Source organism: Vigna unguiculata, chromosome 11 (assembly GCF_037176805.1).
Source record: "Vigna unguiculata cultivar grain cowpea cultivar isolate G323 ecotype 2 chromosome 11, ASM3717680v1, whole genome shotgun sequence".
NCBI lineage: Eukaryota > Viridiplantae > Streptophyta > Magnoliopsida > Fabales > Fabaceae > Vigna > Vigna unguiculata.
The window spans coordinates 41,374,455-41,396,070 of record NC_140802.1 but is presented as its reverse complement, the minus strand read 5'-3'; the positions used below and the strand labels follow the sequence as shown (position 1 = coordinate 41,396,070).

Sequence of the window (21,616 nt, the reverse complement as noted above, 5' to 3'; positions counted from 1 at the left end):
TGCGGAAGTCGGACCTGTTCAGTAAGTAAGAATAATGTAGAAGAAAGATGGTATGGATCTTCCAACTAAAATTAATGAAAGACTAAAATTGATTTACCTATGACACAATACTACTATCTTACTTATAGGTTTTTTTTAGAACGTGTCTTGCAAATGTGTTTTTTACATTGTCATAAGAACTAATTAATGAGTATCAATTTTATAACCTTGACAGCAGAGACCAAGAATTTCTTAACAAGTTTTTGAATATTTAAGTTTACCAAAGACCGTTCATTGAACAATTCAGCTCATCACGAACGTTAATCAGAAACTCAATATATGTATTATCTATAAATTAATAACAATTGTGCAATATAATTAATATTTATAAATAATATAATTTATTAATTAATGTTAATCTATAATAACATTAAAATAGAGAATAATAATTTTATATAATATAAAATTATATAAAATATAACCATTGTCTTGTAGTGTTATTTTTATTTATATATTTCTAAGTGCAAGAAAACTAAATTATTTATATAATTTGAGAAGGAATGTACTAAAAGAATATATTTAGTTATGAATTAAAGTAAAAGAATTTATCTGCTAGGAATATTGTTTGAACTATTATTACTATTTGATGTAATTAAGAAATTATTAATTAGTTGCTATCTTCAAGACTTTCAAATCTTATTACACACATTTATTTTGAAGTATCATTTATTTGAGGACAAAGGTCCAATTCCATATCCAATATGAATACGGATAATAAATCTATGGGTCGTACAACTTGCCGCCACACGAGCATTTCCAGACCTCAGCCTCGGGTCGGTGGGAGGCTGGGTCGGGTTGATCGGAGACAGAGTCTGTTTGCGGCTGAGCAGGTGGTGTGAAAGGTACAGCAACCGGTGTGCAGGGTGTGCAGTTCCCACACCTGGAATTGCAGCTTGGTGGTGTTGACCCGATAAGACTCTCAGCCCCACCCGTTAATGACACCAAACTTTCTCCAATTTTACTATCTGTGCATGATGTGATCAAAGACAATTATAAAACGTCAATGATTTTATAGCCAAAATCACAGTTTAAGTATGAGAGAAGTTCATACCCTTGGTAGAAGCAGCCCTGCTGCTGAAGATCAGTGTGCAAAACAAGAACAAGAAGAAGACGTTGCGACAAACACGACTTTGCTTTGCTACGGTATCCATGTTTCCCTTCATCTCTGTGAACAATAACAGATTCCTCCGAATAATTCAAAGGTTGTGTTCTATTCACTCTGCGACTATGGATTTATATAACAAAAAATTCAACGTGCAACTCTTATTTAAGAATAGAAAGTAACTATATAAAATCCAACAACAGAAATATCATTAAAAGGAATCTCACGAGATCACCTACTGTAATTAATAAGATTTAATAACATTTTAGGAATATTAATTGTTCTTCTTTCTAATTATTAGTATCATTTTACCTGATAATAATTACATTTACAGAAAATTAAAAATTTCTAAATTTTTTTGCTGACATTTTTTCAATAGGAAATGTTACAGATGTGTTTTAATAAAGAATTGATATTATAAAAGTATTTGTTATAATACAATAACCTTATAACAACGGTACAAGATTTTTTTAGTAATGTTAATTCTTTTTATAGAAAAAATAATATAGAAATTTTATTAATTATAAATGTTTTGCAACATTTAATATATGTTACTAAATTATTTTTTTTGAAAACAAAAATTAAATTTTATTTTTAAAAAATATTAGGTTCATCATATCTTAAATTGGTGTAGTTAGAGAAGAAATCCTCTTTTACTGAAATTAGCGTACACACAACATTTTTAAATATGAATAGTATACTAGTAGACGTATAATTTTATTAAATTAATGTATAAAATAAATTTATATTTATTAAAAATAAAGTGAAATGAATAGAAAAATTAATTGTTGATAAATAAAAAAAGAAAAAAAAATGGTTTATAGAAAATAGGTAAAAATAACTGTTAATTTAAAAAAATTTAATAAATAATTATATGAAATTTTTTGTTATATAAATTCATGCTTGCAGGGTGAATACAACACAACCTTTGCATTATTTGGAGGAATCTGTTGTTGTGATAGAGAAGAAGGGAAAGATGGATCGCATAACGAACCAAAGTCGTGTTTGTCGCAACGTCTTCTTCCTGTGCTTGTTTTGCACACTGATCTTCAGCAGTCATGTTTCTTCTACCAAGGGTATGAAGTTCTTTCATAGATACTTAAAATGTGATTTTGGTTATAAAATAATGAAGGTTTTGATGATGTGATAGCAGGTAGTGAAATTGGAGGAAGTGTAATCGGGTCAACACCACCAAGCTGCAATTCGAGGTGTGAGAACTGCACACCATGCACACCAATTCTTGTACCTAAGTCACCCCCTGCTCACCCGTTAACCCACTCTGCCTCCGACCCACACGTCGACTTGGACCCTGAGGCTGCCGTCTGGAAATGCACGTGTGGCGGCAAGTTGTATGACCCATAGATTTATAATTATCTCTATTCATATTCCACATTTCTCTTAAATAAATTATATCTTCACACCATAATTATTGTGTTACTTTGTGCTTGGATTTTCTTTTTGCGCTTCCATTGTCTTATGAATTCTTTTTGGCCCCAATCGGGATTTAATTCTTTGATGTGGAGTAATCCGTTCTAAAGTGTATTATCATATGATAAAAGTAGAGCACGTTAAGAAACAGTTTGCATGTTTCTAAAAGACAGAACCTATGAAGACTGGTTGCACTTTGTTATACGTTGTACGTATCTCTATATATTTTATGATAAAAGAGACAATCATGCAAACCGTTTACATATGCTAACACATAGTCGGAAACAAAATAGAAACATACATAAAAGGAACATGCGTGTTTTAAAGAACCAAAAACTCCACCTGTCCCCATCAAGTTTACATGGTGGTAGCCACAAGTGCAAGCCCTAGTCCTAGTTGCACTAACTTTCCGTACACGCTGATCTTGCTGGTGCCGGAGTTTTGTTCGGTGGGATTAACGTGTGAGGAATCTGAAGAAGATGAGTCATCTTTATCAGCTTTAGGCGCCTTTGATGCGTCAGTTGAAGGTTCTGGAGCCAACGAGGGAGCCTTTGCAGGTGCTTTAGCAACAGTGAAGAAGTCCATAGGAAGAAGCACCTTCCCCACCTTGTAAATAGCAAGATGCTTATCTGTGTATACAATGCCAGTGATGGTGGTGTTAACCTCACCCGTTGAGATGTTCACACTCCCTCCGTAACTTATCACATTCAGTTCCACCTTTCCAGGTTTAGCCCCTGCAAGGGTTCTCACAGGGTTGGTCAGGGTATCAAAGTTGGAGCTAGACACATACTCTGAAAGAACATGGAACTGTAAGAGCTCGAGCTTTTGGCCATCAGAAAGAGAGTTGAGGAAGCCTGGTTTGAGTTCGGAGAAGGAACTGTCATCAGGTGCAAGAATGGTGATGCCACCTGATTTAGTAGTGAGGAGTTGTGCATTGAGTTGGTTGATCAATTGGGTGGTTTTCATGAGTCTGATTAGGATGTTGAATGACTTAGCCTGCCTCAGGATTCCAACAATGTCAACTGCTGAAGTGTCAGGAGTGGAATCACTTGGTGACTGTGGCAATGAGGGAACCAATGGCTGTTTAGGAGCTTCAGCTGGTGGGGTAGGTGTAGGTTGTGATGGTTTGAGAGGGGCAGAAGCTGGTGATAATTGGGCTAAAGTGGTGGTGGAATACAAAAATGAAACTAACAGTGCTACTGAGAAAGACAAAACACATTGCTTTTTCATCATCTTTTGGTTTTGTTAAATGAAGGTTTGGATGATATTAGAAAGATTGCAAGTTTATGCATTGATGAAATGAATGCATGTGGTAGGCTTTTTATAGAGAAGCACAGGTAGGTGCAGGGCCATGTTGTGTAACCTTTAATTCTGATTTATGAACTATCTTGTTTGAGATTTAGGTGTTGCATTGTGGTATATAAGATTGACAGAGTAGTGAGTTCTTCTTTGAAAAGTACACGAAAAATAGAGAGATACATGTTGAGACATAGTCTCTTAATCTTACAAGGAGATTGCGGTGGCGCATCAGTTGCCTAATTGATTGGTGCTGTATCACTTTCTAAACTGCATTACGCGCAGAATGTTTCTGTCAATTGTTTGCAATATCATTATAAACTATATATTGAATTAATCATACGTTGTTTATCAAAATTTAAATCTACCTGTTTATATTATACCATAATTTACAACAATACTTCACCTGATTTCAACCATAAAGTTGCTAAGTTCACTTTGTGGTAACTTTTTTTTTTAAATAATCGGATTTTATTTCTCATGGAAAATAAATGAATATTTGTGATTTAAATTTAAATAAGTTAGTTTTACTAAGAATATTTTTCATATGTTTTAAATTTTAACATAGTGTTTTAAAAAAAGAAATGCAAATGATTTTTATCATTTAAATTTAAGAAATTATTAGTTTGATTTAAAGATAATGCTACTAATTTTTAAAAAAAAAGTTGTTCTTCCTCACATGATAAATCTCTATTTTGTAAATATATTTTATATAAAAAAAATCAATAGTTGGTATCATAGTCTTCTTACCTATGGATTTGAGAAATTAAGCGGGTCTACCCAATCTTAAACAAACACCTAATTAATCTCATCGCAATGAATCCAAAAGGTTCGTTCATTCCTATTGAAATGCTAAACATTATCTCTTTTAGATGTTAGAATAGAAATCTATCTTTGTAAATAATACCTTGGGTGTGAACAAATTTCATTCCTATTAAATAATCTAACTATTGTTCAAATCAAAATTTACAAAGAGAGAAAGCAGAGGTTGAAGAATTAGAAACAATTAAATCCCACATAATCATAATCTCAAAATTTTTTTTAATCAATTTAAACTCTTGAAACTCATTCACTAATGCTTTCAAAGTTATTATACCTACCAACATAATAGAAGATAATGTTACAAACATTTTGCTGAAAATCAGATTCACAGCTTGTAATAAAATTGTACTCATATCAGATTTTTCTAGTATAAGACAATTGAGCTAACAATAGACCAAACTCCTTAATTCCCCAAGCATGAAAGGCTTTCATATTAAACAGTAAACTAATTGGAAACGGCACATGCTACATACAATGCACAAATTTTCTGTGTTAAATTACTCCAACTCAAATTTTCTTTTCAAAATAGAAAAACCATTACTCATTGAAGGAATCACATCCATTTCATTACACTGATACGAAACCAGAAACAGGTTGCAAAATTTAAACAAGACTGGAAAAAAGGAAAAAAGAAATTAACAGCATGTTTGACAAAGAAAACTGAAGAAATGCAGCCGCCAAATGGATCATCAACTCCACGTGGTTGCAACTGCGACCAAAACTATTCCGAGAGACATCAACGTTGTTCCACCAAGGCCAACCAAACTCCCTGCCCCAGATTTACTCTGATCCTGCTTTGTTTCGCCTTGATCATCCTCAGAAGAATTTTCCTTTGCAGCTTTGGGAGCCTTTGCAAGAGATGAAGGAGCCAAAGCTGGAGCCTTGTTGGTTGCAAAGAAATCAAGAGGAAGAAGCACCTTGTCGACGTGATAAATCCCAAGTTTGTTATCGGAGTAGACTACACCCAAAACGGTGGCATTGACGACCCCAGTTGAAATGTTGACACTGTTACCTAATGCATTCACGTTCAGTGGAAGCCTTACAGGATCTTTGCCAGCCACTGTCTGCACAGGGTTGCTCAGAGAATCAAAGTTTGAGCTTGACACAAACTCTGGCAATATGTGGAACTGCACAAGTTCGATTTTCTGGCCTTCGTTGAGGGAGTTGAGGAAGCCAGCTTTGAGGTTGGAAAAGGCAGAATCATCTGGTGCAAGAATGGTTATGCCCCCACTCTTTGCTGTTATGAGCTGTGAGTTTATGTTGTTCATGATTTCTGTGGTTTTGAGGAGGCGAATCAGGGTTGAGAACATTTTTTCCTTTTTGAGGATTCTTGTGATGTCATCAGGGACAGAGTCAGGGGAGTCTGGGGACTGAGGTAATGTGGGGACTAATGGTTTTGGTGATGGTGCTGCAGCCTTTGGGGTATGGGGAGTTTTTGCTGCAGGTGCTTTTGGTGCTGCTGCAGGTGCAGGTGAAATGGCCAAGCTGGTAGAGCATAAGAGTAAGAAGAGTGATAAGGAGAAAAGTGTTGCTTGTTTCATCTTCATGTTCTAATTGAGGCCTGTTGATGGGTTTGATGATTGTGGAAGAATGTGAATGGTTTGAATTAAATGATTGTTGTAGTTTGTGTCTGATGTGTTGGATTCGTGAAGGAGGGTTATATAGTGATTAGAGGCCAAGGAAATGATAGGTTGGTGAAATGATATGTTAGCTGGGGAGTGTGAGGGTGTATCCCATCTGTCATGGAGAATAAGGATCTTTGATCTAAATATTGTTGGCATAAATTAGTTTAAGTATTGAGTTCGGATATGGTGAAGTGAGAATGGACTCATTAAATATCTATTGATGAGTTTTATGCTACTGAAAGAATGTGAATAAATGCTTCTTACAATTTATGTTCAATGTGTTGGTGAAATGTTGTGGTTAACAGGTTGCAAAATTTGTAGCTGTGGAGGGTATATCCCTTCTGTCATGGAGATGAGGATTTGTTATCTAATTATTATCTGCATCTTTGCTGATAATGGACATCTGAGATACTTGAAAGGAGTTGTTGCAACTGTTTTATATAGAATTTCTATAAGATGTAAAGATTTTAACTGTGATTGCAATCATGATTGTCAATTTTGTGATAAATTAATTTAATTGCATATTATATTAAGAAAACTTCGAAAACTTTAACATTCTGATCAAAATCGCAGTTGGGAACCATTTCCTAATAAAACTTACTAGCATATCAGAAAACAGAGAAGACATTGATGTAGATCAAAGTACAATTTTACTAATAAATTTAAAAAGTTCAGCACTTTTTGGGAGCTATGACTTCTATAAATTACACTTGTCTAGAGTCTTCTCATATTATTTGGGACTTGAGAGAGGTTGATTTTTCGTTATAGTAAATTAGCATGACGTGGATACAGATATGTCAACAAAATTTGTATGTGTGGATATTTGCGAATAAAACTCACTATAGGTAAGAAATAGATATCTGCGAATAATGGGTACGGATAATTTTTATACCTACTTATTAACAGGACGGATACGGTATCATAATATTCATACATGGGGATATTCATATCTACTATATTCTAATTTAAACTAAAAAAAAATTAAAAAAATTATTAAAAAATTAACACATTAATTTTGAATGGGTTATTTTTGATCAATTGATTATAAAATACACTCTCCCTTCCTTTGTAATCGTCATAATTGTCATTAAATAATATATAAATGATTTATTTGAACTTTATTTAAAATTTATAAATGTTATATATCGTATTTTATTTGAATTTATAGTTAAAATATGTTACTAAACATTTTAATTCTTTTTGTAAATATTCACAGATATCTCTTACATGTGGCATGTCTTATTATTAATAAACAAATGATATGAATAATATTTCTCTTAATAGAACTTTGGAATCCAAGACAGTGTATCTCATACATGTGTCCAGGAAATAATTCGAGCAGACTTCGAACTTTTGATTTAGTACTTCATTTTGTTAAGCTTCGATTCAAACTTCAAACATAAAATCAAGCATCAAATTTTGAAAATTTTAATTTTAATCTTTCATCCAGTCCATCAGTCAATGAATATATAATATAAGACTTACATATATTTTAAGTCCGTAATAAATTTAGATATTTTAAATTAATTATATATGTTCTATTGAGTATTTAAGTTTTCTATATTTTTAGATTGAGTTTCTGTTGTTTCATTTTGGATTAGTGTAAACATTTGATTTTGTAGTCTGAAACAGAATATCATCAACTTGAACAATAAGAAAAATCAAGTTCCAGAACTCTAATTAATTTTACCAAACATCATTGTTTAGTGTCTCCACATAATTGATTTCATTTTTGTTTTAGTATTTAATTTTTAAAATGAAACAACGTTGTTTTTTATAAAGATAATTATGGTTTCAGAACATAATTTTTTCTTAATATAATTTTTTTATTGTCCAAATTCGTGATGTTCTAGTTAAGATTATAAGATCAATCAGTCATCTCACCCTCAACTTATAAGTTGAAAAATATAAATATTTTTGGTACTTAATAAAACAAAAACTTTTAAGAGAGACTCAATTCAAGATACTAAAGGACTTAAAACTTAATTGAGTGATTCATGTAAAAAAAACACAAGCAGTGATGCAACGTAACAACTATGTCACACTCCAATTGAGAGTAAAATCAAACGGTGAAGGAGTCAATTAAAAAAAATCGATAAAATGAAAACTAATAAAAAAGCAATTAAATTTGTTATGTAATTAAACCATAATATAAAAAGGTGACAACAAATTTGTGTAGCACAGATGGAGATAAAAATCTTCTAAAGATTTGAAGTTATTGATTATGTTTCTGGATAAAAGTCCACTCTTCTTATTAATAATAGATGCTATTGTTTAAAAGAATAAACACAAGTTATCTTGATTATAACTAATGCATGATGAATCCTCACCTAGAATAGTTTGTATATGTTTCTCTCGATCCTTTTCAACTCAAGAACATTCATAATTAACTATATTTGGATGCTTTGGACAGTTTTCATATACTTATATACATTACCTTGAGGGGATATATTTGAACGAAAAAGAGGATAGGAGTTATGAAACATGAATTCATCCTGGACTCCTTATAAAGCATAATGATAGGAACAATTATGCATGGTTTCAGATGAGAATCGTTAATCATTCAAGCATTTTTTTTCCCCTTTACGAAACATTCATACAAAAGAAACAACAAAGAGAGGAAAATTTAAACAAAAAAAAAAAAAAAAAGCACCAATTAAACAAAGAAATTAACGACAAAGAAAACTGAAAGTGCAGCTGGTAAATGATCAACTCCACATGGTTGCCATAGCAACCAAGGCTATCCCAAGTGACATCAACTTTGTTCCACTAACGCTGCTCAAACTGAGTGCCCCAGATTTATTATGATCCTGGTTTGTCTCTTCTTGATCGTCATCAGAAGAGTTTTCTTTAGCAGCTTTGGGAGCCTTTGCAAGAGATGTTGGAGCCAAAGCTGGAGCCTTGTTGGTTGCAAAGAAATCAAGAGGAAGAAGCACCTTGTCGACGTGATAAATCCCAAGTTTATTATCGGAGTAGACTACACCCAAAACGGTGGCATTGACGACCCCAGTTGAAATGTTGACACTGTTACCTAATGCATTCACGTTCAGTGGAAGCCTTACAGGATCTTTGCCAGCCACTGTCTGCACAGGGTTGCTCAGAGAATCAAAGTTTGAGCTTGACACAAACTCTGGCAATATGTGGAACTGCACAAGTTCGATTTTCTGGCCTTCGTTGAGGGAGTTTAGGAAGCCAGCTTTGAGGTTGGAAAAGGCAGAATCATCTGGTGCAAGAATGGTTATGCCCCCACTCTTTGCTGTTATGAGCTGTGAGTTTATGTTGTTCATGATTTCTGTGGTTTTGAGGAGGCGAATCAGGGTTGAGAACATTTTGGCCTTTTTGAGGATTCTGGTGATGTCATCAGGGACAGAGTCAGGGGAATCTGGGGACTGAGGTAATGTTGGGACTAATGGTTTTGGTGATGGTGCTGAAGCCTTTGGGGTATGGGGAGTTTTTGCTGCAGGTGCTTTTGGTGCTGCTGCAGGTGCAGGTGAAATGGCCAAACTGGTAGAGCATAAGAGTAGGAAGAGAGATAAGGTGAAAAGGGTTGCTTGTTTCATCTTCCAGTTGCCAATTGAAGCCTGTTGATGGCTTTGATGATTGTGTTTGTGGAAGAATGTGAATGATTTGAATTAATGATTCTTGCAATCTGTGTCTTGGGATGTGTGAAGGAGAGGGTTATATAGAGGCCAAGAAAATGATAGGTTGGTGAAATGTATGGCTATGAAATCTGTTGGCTGTGGAGTGTGAGGATATATCCCATCTATCATAGAGAATAAGGATCATTTATCTAATTATCGTTGCCATGTTTGCCAAACAGATGATGAGTTTATTAACTTTTGAAATACCTTCTTTAAAAGTCATTACAATTATGGTTTTTAATTTACTGATAGAGTAAAACTTCTTACATCCACAGAATTTAAACTCTGAAAATTTTGATCGTTTTATCTTGTCCACGGCAAATATATAAATAAAGACATCACAACCTTTTGATTTTAGTGCAAACAAACCGAGACAAGACATTTTAACCCATATAAAGATCTCACTTTTGGACATAGATCCACATTTCGTGATAAGTAATTGATGTTATTGCTAAAAAATAAAGACAAAATATTTTGATTTAATTATGGGATTTCATGCTCGGTTGATCTTTATATTTAAGATGTTCTATAATCATGCCTGAATAACATTAGCCTCTAGCTGAAGATTCATATCTGTAAGACCATAGCTAATGAAGCACATTATACATGGGTACTTCAGAAACAATGTCTATTTGTTGAAAGAACACAGCTTATACCTTAAACCATATAACAGAACCATAACATGAATAGAAAAGAGAAACACAGCCATTTTCTATTTGCTGTTAAACCATACTATTCTCCATACATTGATTCATACTTTAGTAAAAATACAAGAGAAATGACTTCCATCATTATACCTATACATGTCACTGAAAGATCATTCAACATCATTAAGAGAACAAAACGAAAGGCTTCCGTATAAGGTTTTAGGATAGCCACCATAAGGTCCTGCAATTTGTCTACAACCTCGAGTGCTTCCTTTTTAGTTCATAACGAAACAATTTATGAAAATTTATGTAACACAGTTATGTTCTTGGTCTGTTTTTCAAGTTCTTTATCAAACTTTTGTAGACTGTCAATGCGTAGTTCTTACCATGACAATTATTGGAAACTGAGGAAAGTCTTAGTAGATATGTTCGCACGTCATAATATGTATCAACTTCTGTAGTTGGAGATGAAAATTTTGATTGTCTTAATTGCATCAAAGTTCACACAAAAACGATCTTAATTGAATCAAAAGAAACATATTGCAGCTCACATGTCCCTCAAAATCTATGCTGCTCAGAGAAAGAACATAAATTCAAAATCATCAAATAGATTGTCTGGTCTGGTCCAGCCTTCAACTTGAAATAATCACCAATGCAACTAAAGAAAATCCAAGGGACACCAACGTTGTTCCTAGAGAACTCGTCAAACTCCATGCGCCAGAACTGTCCTTGGATGTTCCAAGACTATCATCAGCAGAGGAGTTATCATTATCAGTTTTTGGTGCTATTGAAGGAGAGGGTGCAGGAGCTGGTGGCTTAGGTTTGAAGAAGTCCAAAGGAAGAAGCACCTTGTCAACATGATATATAGCAAGCACCTTGTCTGAGTATATAACCCCTGTGATCGTGGCATTGACCACTCCTGTTGAGATATTCACATTGTTGCCATAAGCTGTCACGTTTAGTTGCAACCTGTCAGGGTTATCCCCAGCTAGTGTTCTCACAGGGTTGCTCAGAGAATCAAAGTTTGAGCTTGAAACGTAAGTGGGAAGAACATGGAACTGCAAAAGTTCGATCTTTTGATTATCAGCCAGAGAGTTCAGGAACCCTACTTTGAGGTTTGAAAAGCTACTGTCATCTGGGGCAAAGATGGTTAAGCCACCTGATTTTATGGTTATGAGCTGAGCATCGAGTTGGTTGATCAATTGGGTGGTTTTCATCAGCCGAATTAGGATGTTAAATGATTTGGCCTTTCTTAATATTCTGATGAGATCATCAGGGGAAGAATCAGAGGTGTCTGAAGAAGAGGGTGACTGGGATAGTGCTTGGACAATTGGTTTTGATGGAGCTGCAACAGGTGCTTGGGCTAATGTGGTTGAATATAAGGAGGAAAAAGGTATGAGGAGTAAGAGGGAGAATAAAACTAATAGCTTCATTTTTCTATAGAGTAAAGTTGCTTTGGTGATAGATTAGTAGTTGTTATTTGAATGGTGTTGGAATGGTGTGGCTTTTATAGGGTAAATGAATGAAGCTTTGGTGATGAAATTTCTCTGTATATACTTGTGTTATGTGTGAGGTCTGTGGTGGTCCTGTAGGAGATTAAGGTGATGCATCAAGGTAGATGAGATAAAGGTGAGTGAGAACAATGTTTTTTCCTTTTGCTTGGGAATGCAGGAAAAAAGAGGAGTTAGAAGTTAGAGCTCAATTGGGTGCTAAATGCACATTAATGAAATTGTGATGCTTTTAACACCAAACATTATAGTTATATTTCAGCATCTTATTCCTCAGAAGCTACTAGGTTCAGATGCAATTTTGCAGTAACACTGACTAGTGCTTTTGTTGAGGATAATTACATATGTATGAGGATGCTGCTTTGAGTTTTGGGCTTTGGAGGTTGATTCCAAGCTCCTTTCAGCTTTCATATGTTTATTGTTGCAATGTTAGGTTTTTCAGATGAATCTATGAGCATTGCTTTTATCAGGGGTTAGCTCTTTTTCTTGTGTTTGTTTCCACTAAAAAGTATTGATAATTTATAGCAAGCTGAAAAAGAAAAGTATGTGCTATTGATAGATGAATTGCATGCTAAGTTTCTATTCAATTCACATGTTAAATACCCTCTAACACCAACCCTCTAAATTCGGATACTTTTTTTTCTCAAGACTGTGTTATGAAAGAACTTATATGCTTGTAATTTACTTGTATTACTACATATTGTTCTTAATAGTATTGTTTTTACGTTTCAATTTGTTCATTTTGACTATAATATAACTAAATTTTATACAAGTATGTATACTTTTGTATCATTAATTTATATAATTAAATTTTTAATATATTTTAAATATACATTTTTATTACTTTTAATGTTATTTTTGTTTTTCATTACTCCTTTGTTTTTTTTTTGTATAATTTAAAGTAATATTTTCTGTATATTAACGTTTTTTCTATTAAAATAATTATATTTTACTTAGAACTTATAATTTATCTCCTATATATTAATTTTCATATTATAGCATTAAATTATTATTATTAAATATTTTTGTAATATATAGTAAGCAGTAGTTTTATCTCTAAAGATAAAAATAGTAAATATATTTTAATTTTAAATTTTAATATTGAATGAATCTTAAAAGTATCTTATAATATATATAAAAAAAATAATGGCTATTCTTCTCTTTTCTTATTTTTACCCAATTTAAAACTAATATAAAATAATTGACTTAGCTATCACTACAAGAAACTTGTTAAATAATGATAATTTTATTGATGAAAAACTTGTTTAGAAATCAACTTTTTAATTAGAGACCGATGTAAAAACAAATTCATGTGGTAGTCAAAATTTTGATAGTTAAAGTTAGTGATCAATTTAGAGACTATCACGAGTTACATTGGTTACCAAGCTGTTAGGAGTTACATTGGTTTACTATCTTCTATCAATGGATTTACTTAGTTTATTTTCTTATAACTGATATTTTTGTCTATATGTACAATGTAATTTTATTATGGGTTTGGTATAGTCTTCCACATTTTTTCCTTTTTTCTTCTTTTTTTCTAATAAAATTTTCATGTGATATGACAATGATGTCTAACATAAACCTATTTAAAGAAGAAGTGTATGGAATAGGATTGTATTTAGGTGAGGAAAAGTGAATACCGAAGAAATTTTTACTTCACCACAATTATATATAATTAAATGTTTGGACATACATGAAACATAAAATCTCAAATGATAACTTTTTTTACTCTCTTACTGCGACCTATGTCCAATTAAGTGCATTTAAATCAGTTACTTAATAGATTAATAATTACGAAATGTTCATTTAACTTGGACTACCTAGTCCTCATTTTCTCTTCGGTCTTTGGTTGAAAATATCGTAGTGCAATATCATAACATGATGATGGTAAAAGCTTATATAAGTTGCAATAATTTGAATTCATACACTGATTACCACTAGTTGAAGCTCCTACTGATAATATCACAAAGATTGAATCCTTCAACATCCTCAACATTTCATAAACATGTCCTGAGACCGGATTGACAAGGGAGTATTAGTGGTTTGGTAGAAAAATTTGGTATTGGAAGACCACTCTGCTGTTTTTTATTGGCAAGAGAGTACACCAAAGTTTTATTTTGTCACCATCCATTATTTTTAATTCACTTTTGTTACAAAAACATATATAACTGCATAAATCATCATATCGGAAAAATATATTTTAACAAAGTTTCATCGATAAACTTTTGACAATACATGTGACGGCCTCTCAATGGAAGAAGGAAAGATTTGATGTAAATTGGAAAGAGAAAAAAAAAATTATTAAAAAATAAACTTTGTCAAACTTTATAAAAAATAAAAAATTTGTCATAATATCATAGTCCGTCTATTCTTATACATGGATACATGGATTGAGTCATCGGTGCGTGCTTTATATATATATATATATATATATATATATATATATATATATATATATATATATATATATATATATATATATATATATATATATATATATATATATATATATATATATAAAATAAAATAAAAGAGTTATTTTGATATCACTATTTTCAAATAACTATTATTTAATACCAACTTTTTTTAATAATATATGAAGTATCAAATGGAAGTATTGGTGTCAAACACCACCCTCCAATAAAAAAAGAAGTGTACTCCTTATCTCTAAACACGTTGCATAATGTGAAGTTTAACGACTTAAAAAAAAATTATCATTTCTCTACTATCATTGTATGCAACTTATACACAAATTTAGAATTTCTCATAAGTAATACAGAAGATATATGAAGTTTTTCTTATAAATCTTTATAAATCAAATATAATTTCCACCACAACCTGAAAACTTGAACCATTAGCGAATGAAAAAGAACAGAAAAAAAAAAGGCAATTATTTAAAACCAATGTATCTGCAAAATGTTGATCGTTCATTCTTTAATCCACCCTAGATGATATAGTTTCACTTCAATGCTTATATTCTTCAACTCCAACCTCTCATTGTGACCACGAAAATGCTGCAACTGAAACTGCAGCAACAACAGTAACCCATATCACATGCTGCTGTTTCACACTGACAGCAGCAGATTCAGCATCATCCGCAGGAGTTCCAGTGCTGTCTGCAGATTTCTTCTTAGACCCCTTAGGCTTTTCTGGCGCCGGAGCCGGAGCAGGAGGCTTAGCGACAAAGAAATCCCGAGGAAGAAGCACCTTGTCCACTTGGTAAACCGCAAGCTGGTGATCGGTGTAGACAGTGCCACCTAACGTAACGTTGACGATCCCCGTGGTCATGTTCACTTGGTTCCCTCCGGAGCTTGTTATGTTCAGTGCCAACCGATCAGGGTTTTCACCGGCCTGCGTTCTCACGGGGTTGCTGAGAGTGTCAAAGTTCGAAACGGAAACGAATGTGGGTAGCAAGTGGAACTGGATGAGCTCGTTCTTTTGTTGGTCGTTGAGGGAGTTGAGGAAGCCAGGTTTGAGGCTTGAGAAGGCATTGTCGTTTGGTGCTAATAAGGTTAAGCCACCGTTTGAGGTGAGGAGTTGGGAGTTGATTTGGTTGGAAACTTGCGTGGCTTGAAGGAGACGGATAAGGGTGGTGAAACCCCCGGCCTTTTTGAGAATTCTGATGATGTCTGTCGGGGGTGAGGAGGGTACCGGCGCCGGAGTGGTGGCCGTGGTGGCGGTGGCGGGGGCGGTTGGAGCGGCGGCGGGTGACTGGGCTAGAGAGATGGTGAAGTGGGAAAAGAGTAGTATCGGAAGAAGTGGGAGGGTGAGAGAGAAGAGTGGATGCTTCTTCATCATCATCACCATCTTTTGTTGACTGAAAGAAAGAAAGAAAGAGTGGTCCTTGAAGTGAGAGTTTTCGATGTGGGGATTGTGGAGGGAGGGTAATATATGGAAAGATGAAAAGAGTGAAAGGGGTTTGTTTTTTCTTGGTTTGGTGGAATGTTTGTGTAGAAAGTTCAGTTGTTGTAGCAGATCTGCATGCTTACACATCAATGAAAGGTGGTTTGTCATGGAAATGCAATACTGTGTTAGCCAGTTGGATTTTGCTTGGGAAGGCAGGAAAAGAATAGTGAGATCTAAGTAGGGCAAAAAAAAAAAATGAGCATGATAACGTAGCATTCACTTGTAATTCTTGTGAAGTGGCAAAACAATCAAGTGCTAGCGGCTAACTTAAGGAACGAGTCTGTAATTAACCTTTGCAAGACAATTTGATGATGTTAGCATCTGACCTTACGATGCATGGTTTTTGCAACTTGGTCGGTGTTGAATGCCGGCGGGAATTCTTATTTAGTTGATTATATGTCTTTGATGGTGAAGAACGACGGTTTAACACATCATCGTATATTAGAGTAAGCCAAAGAAGGGTGTTACCACAAGTTGCTCGATTTTTTTCATTCTTTACATTGAGTCACTCTTCTTGGAATTTGTTTACCTGATACATCATATGTTGTCAAAAGCATATATTATGTGCCATCTAAGAAGACCAAGAAGTTTGAAAGTTTTCATGTTTACTTTCTCTAATCGTATGTTTCGCAGAATTCCACTGCGTAATTCATTCAGACGATTATTTGAGTATCTCACGGCTTGTATGTTGAGAGGTCCACTTCAAGTTAATATTTTTCGGCATTCTAGAAATCGAAAAGAGAATGACATTTAACAATCTCGTGATCTAGAACATAGTATGTGTATCTCGCTTTCGGGTTTGGTTCGAACATCAACGTAGCTTTGATTGCTAGGCTAGATTGGAGACAATATTCTAGATAACATGTAAAGAGTATTCAAATGGAGTCCAACTTCGTTAGATAAAACGGGTTTAATAACAGGTTTGCTAGCGTTCTGCTGTTATTAACAATATACTGTGATTCCATCCAGTGGTAAAGGCAAATTTGCATCATGCTACCAAAGCAGACTCGAGCATTAAGCATGCCTGGTCACTGAAAAACCATATATACAGTTATATAATTACGGGAATAGAACTATTAAGAAAGAGAAGTGCGAAAATAAATAAAATATCGAAAATTATAAATCAGTATTACTCATCCTGAAGCATGTTTCAATTACAAAATGTGACATGATTCTATAATGTACTAGTTTAGATTCTCCACTAGCTCGCTTTAGATTTTCTGAAATACTCCATTGCCTGATGCATCTCTCTCTCTTAATGCATCCTCAGCTTTCACTTTCTCAGGAACAAAATCTGAACAAGTAAAAACAACGTAAAAAAACTTGCAAGGGTAAGGTGAAAACAAGGAAAGGTAAACTTAAGAATATGATTAGCATTGCAACAGGGATATGAAATTACCGGAAAGAAAGTCGTATCTCCTCTTCTTACTAACAACATTTGCTGAAAGGATAAGCGAGTGACAAATCAGTGATTGGAAAATAAATATTTAAGAGACTCAATGAGCCTGTAAGCAGATACACAATCAAACAGAAAGATGAAGGAACAATTCGAATGGTCATAAAACATAGTAGTTCTACAAACCATCTAGGTTACACCTTCATACTAAATATTACTCTTACAAAGTGGTTAAGACCTAACACAATACTCACAATATTGACTGCCAACCAATTACAAATGGTTTCACAATATTACACACCCTCCTTGCTTTTGCTTTTACTAAAGAGATCAAAGTTAATGAAATCAAAGGTATGTAGTAAATTAATATCGATGCTTAATCAATAATCAATGGTTAAGATTAGAGATATTCCTCTTGACTCTTGCACTTTAATCTTTTCAGGATAGATGTTTCCTTCAACATTGCACAGGGAAAGAGAAGGCAGTCTCTGCAAAAGCTTTGAGAGAGTACTTTAAAAAAACGAGCAATAGCAAACAATAGAACAACATATACCATTCCTTTAGCAATTGCTCGGCATTGATGAAGTTGAACAATTTTACCTTATGTCTACTCCATTAAGGCATAGTATTTTATTGCACTTAATTAGAATATAGGTTTCCACAACCAAGTGACTGTGCAGAACCTGTTGCAGTTATTTAATGGAGTTTACTGCAATTACAAGTAGGAGGTGTGCAGAATATTTGCAAGGTTTGATGATATTCATAACGGAATGACCTGATAGCTATATAGAAGTGAACAGAATAAATTATCAAACAGAGAGATTCTGCTCAATTTAATACTAATTACCTGGTACACAAATAAACACTTTAGTGTTGATATGGGTGTGTGGTATGCTAATTCGTAACATGGGGGTATGTTCGGTTGATATATTATTTAAATAATATGTTTGATAATAACATTTAGTACCTACTAATATGATTCTTTAAAGAAATTTAAAAGTTGCATTATACGTTTTTGTCTATTTCATTTCCCAAGGTGTTGATATTGATACTCTCTCAAAACAAAATTTTCTGATTAAATACTTTTAACTTCAAATCCTTCTAAACCCCTCTAGAGGCCTCTTCCTGATTCAAAAGCATCTGTTTGACAATTCCATTCCAACTTGTTCATCATTGTCCTCAGTGAGTTCCACTTCCATTCTTTTCTTCCAGAAGTGACTTCTCCTCTTCCCATCTTCCATCATCTCTTACTGATATTCATTGACCACATGTTTATCTGCACTCAAACTCGTTCTCTGTCTTGATCCATTTCAAACAAAGGTATGCAAATTCAACTCCCAAAACATCAATGGTTGCATACTAATGGGAAAACAAATTGTGAATTGGTACACAAGAACGAATTCGCCATTCATTAAGTTATTTTCTATTGGGTGAATTTAGTAGCACAGATTTAAGTGCTCCTTAATTCACAGTACATGGAAAGAATCCAATATTTACTATTATGAATTTGATGTGGGAAAGCTACTAGAGTCTATACTGAGAAATTCACTGAATCAGATCAAGATCAGTATGATACTCCCTACTTTATGACTAAACCCATTCAAAAACTTACCACCCTCACCCCAAAAACGTAACCAACAAAAGCCTAAAACTAGAAAAGCCAGAAAATTTTCAATCAATATAAAGAATTAATCCTTCAATTCCCAAATAATAGACATCAGCGTCAATGTCAGAAAAGCAATCAGCTAGAAAATGTTATCGGACCATCCATCTGAGAGCACCTGCCACTTTCTCCTTTTAGACTCAACCCCCGACAGGGTATGGACTATTCAACCAAGAATCAGACAACCTCTAGTCGTGGAGTAAGAAAACTTCCATCAAGCCTAGCACCTAATATGGGCCTACTCACTTACAGACTGACCAAGTTTAGACCAACAAACCATTATAACTGTCTCACTCTATCACATTGCGGCTTTAGGGCTTTAAACAGCCAGCAGCTCACAGGCACATTACAGCAAGATTCTATATTCTTCCATGGCCTCCTCACACGGGAAGAAGGCACCATGCAATCCAACCCTAAAAAGGGAGGTAGCAGTCAAAGAAGTTGAATGGAAAGTAGAGGCTCAGTTGGGTTTACTGAACTCATATCTAAGTTTAGGACTCCCCAACAAGTGTATTCTCCTAACCTAAACAGGTATATAGGGTGTGTTAGCCTTCACATTTGCTTCCGAAGAAGGTGAACCTTTGTGACAGTAGGATTTCCATTCAAAGTGCAGTTGAAATTGGGAAATCCATAAACCAAAACGTGCACATACTACAGAACGCCATTTCAAACTTCATTGAACTCACATATCTCAGTCATAAAACCTTACCAACGTGCTTGTAACCCAGACATTTCTTGCGGTCCTGGACACAACAAGCATAAGCGTCCTGCGTGAATTGCTCAAGAAACTTCTCCTGCAAGGAAAACAAAACCAATGAAAAAGATGCCAAACATGCAAACATAAACAGAAAAAAAAAAATAGAAAATCACCACAGCTTTGTTGATGGCTAACACCGCTTCCTGCGAAACACGCATATCAGGATCTTCGCCCTTGATCATGGTCCTGATACGATTCATGGGAAAAACGTTGGCTTTCTCATCATCACCGCTTCTTTCTGCGCCCTTTTCGTGTGGGTGTTTTGAATTGCCGTTGCTGAGCTTGGGCTTCTTATTCTTCTTCTTTTGGTTTTCCTCTTTGGTGATGTCTCGAGTCTTCTCCTTCGTTTTATTTTGGGTTGTGGAGATTTCTCCTTTCTTGGCCTTGGGAGATTTGTGGGGTTTGGGAGTGTTGGAGGAAGCCATTGTTTTACAGAGGGGGGTTTCAGCCTCTGTCAGACGCCCGTTCCAAGATGAAGGGTGAAATTCGAATTTTTCTGGAAGTGCTTTTAATAAAATGGTATAATTACCTCCTAATTTTTATTTTTTTTTATTCGATTTGGTTTCTTTAACATTGGTTGTTCGATTTAGTCACCGATTTATCGAAAAGGATTTAATTTGTACTTCAATTTTCAATTCTTTTAATTTTTACTTTTTTTTTTTAAAAGATATAAAGTGTTAGGTTATTATGTGTCATGTGCTAATTTACTATTGTAACATGTGTAAGTGATAATAGTTATTTTTATTTTAGTTTTTTATTTAAATTTTTTATTTAATTTTTTTTTTTAAATGATCTATTTATTTTAATTTTAATTTGAGACTAAATTAGTAAAGGAGTTTAATTATAATTTATATATATATGTATATTAAAATATTTTAAGAATAAAAAAGTACAAAGGTTAAAACATAAAAAATAAAATAATTTGAATATTTAGATATAGTGATTTTCTGTATAAATTAAAAAAAGATACTTTAACATGTATATATAAGTTGTAATTAAACTTATTTATTAATTTGGTCTCAAATTACAATTGGAAATGACAAGATTGGACAGTTTTAAAGAATAGGAGTAATAAATTGAAAATGAACGGCATAACACGTGACACAACAGTAACCTGACACGTGACAGTTTATAAAGTTTTAGAAAAAAAAATTAAAAATTTAAAGACTTGACACGTAAAAAAAATTAAAAATCTTGACACCTAAAAAACATATAAAAGTTAAAAAAAATTCAAGATTTGACATATGTATTGTATGGGCACATGTTACCTTCAACTTAACATAAATGACCAAATTAAAATTTTTAAATAATTTGGGACTAAATTGAACAAAATAATAATAAGATACGAAATTGAATCAAACCAAAAAAATTAAGAGACTAAATTAGTAATTATACCCGATAAAATTGATAATTGTTAATAAACACCTAAATATATATAAGAAGAATTTGACTCAACTTTTGCAATTCAAAGGATTTATGACAACATAAAAAAAGATCAAAACATGTCTCCTTGAATCTTATAATAATGTTTCATGAAGGAAAAAACTTAAAGAACATTAAGATCATGAGCACATTTGAAGAATAATTATTAGAAAAATTAATTTGTTTCTATGTTTTTGGGTTTTGAACTTTTTTCTAAAATTTAGTTTATGTTTTTATACTCTTGGGCTTGGACTTTCTTTTAGCGTTTTTAAATTTTCTTAAACTTATGTGTCTATCAAGAGAGGTACCAAAAATTAATGTAAACCCTTTTGAGTTGTATTATATGCATTTGCATTCTTTGAAA

At 33.5% G+C, this 21,616-nt stretch overlaps 1 protein-coding gene and 5 pseudogenes across 1 annotated transcript; all 6 read right to left on the bottom strand.

The window, feature by feature from the left end:
* Positions 1–2,691: 2,691 nt before the first annotated feature.
* On the bottom strand, positions 2,692–3,869 carry LOC114168935 (fasciclin-like arabinogalactan protein 11 pseudogene; annotated as a pseudogene).
* Positions 3,870–5,199: 1,330 nt separating this feature from the next.
* LOC114168854 (fasciclin-like arabinogalactan protein 11 pseudogene) lies at positions 5,200–6,423 on the bottom strand (annotated as a pseudogene).
* Positions 6,424–8,867: 2,444 nt separating this feature from the next.
* On the bottom strand, positions 8,868–9,981 carry LOC114168977 (fasciclin-like arabinogalactan protein 11 pseudogene; annotated as a pseudogene).
* Positions 9,982–10,642: 661 nt separating this feature from the next.
* On the bottom strand, positions 10,643–12,107 carry LOC114170020 (fasciclin-like arabinogalactan protein 12 pseudogene; annotated as a pseudogene).
* Positions 12,108–14,839: 2,732 nt separating this feature from the next.
* LOC114168791 (fasciclin-like arabinogalactan protein 11 pseudogene) lies at positions 14,840–15,981 on the bottom strand (annotated as a pseudogene).
* A 1,109-nt stretch (positions 15,982–17,090) lies between these two features.
* Positions 17,091–20,326, bottom strand: NF-YC10 (nuclear factor Y, subunit C10). The gene is made up of 4 exons (XM_028053448.2): positions 19,944–20,326; positions 19,783–19,867; positions 17,414–17,455; positions 17,091–17,308 (listed from the first exon to the last, which is right to left on the bottom strand). Exons 1-4 carry the CDS (start codon positions 20,253–20,255, stop codon positions 17,226–17,228), a joined length of 522 nt encoding a protein of 173 aa, XP_027909249.2. The 5' UTR covers positions 20,256–20,326; the 3' UTR covers positions 17,091–17,225.
* Positions 20,327–21,616: the final 1,290 nt, after the last annotated feature.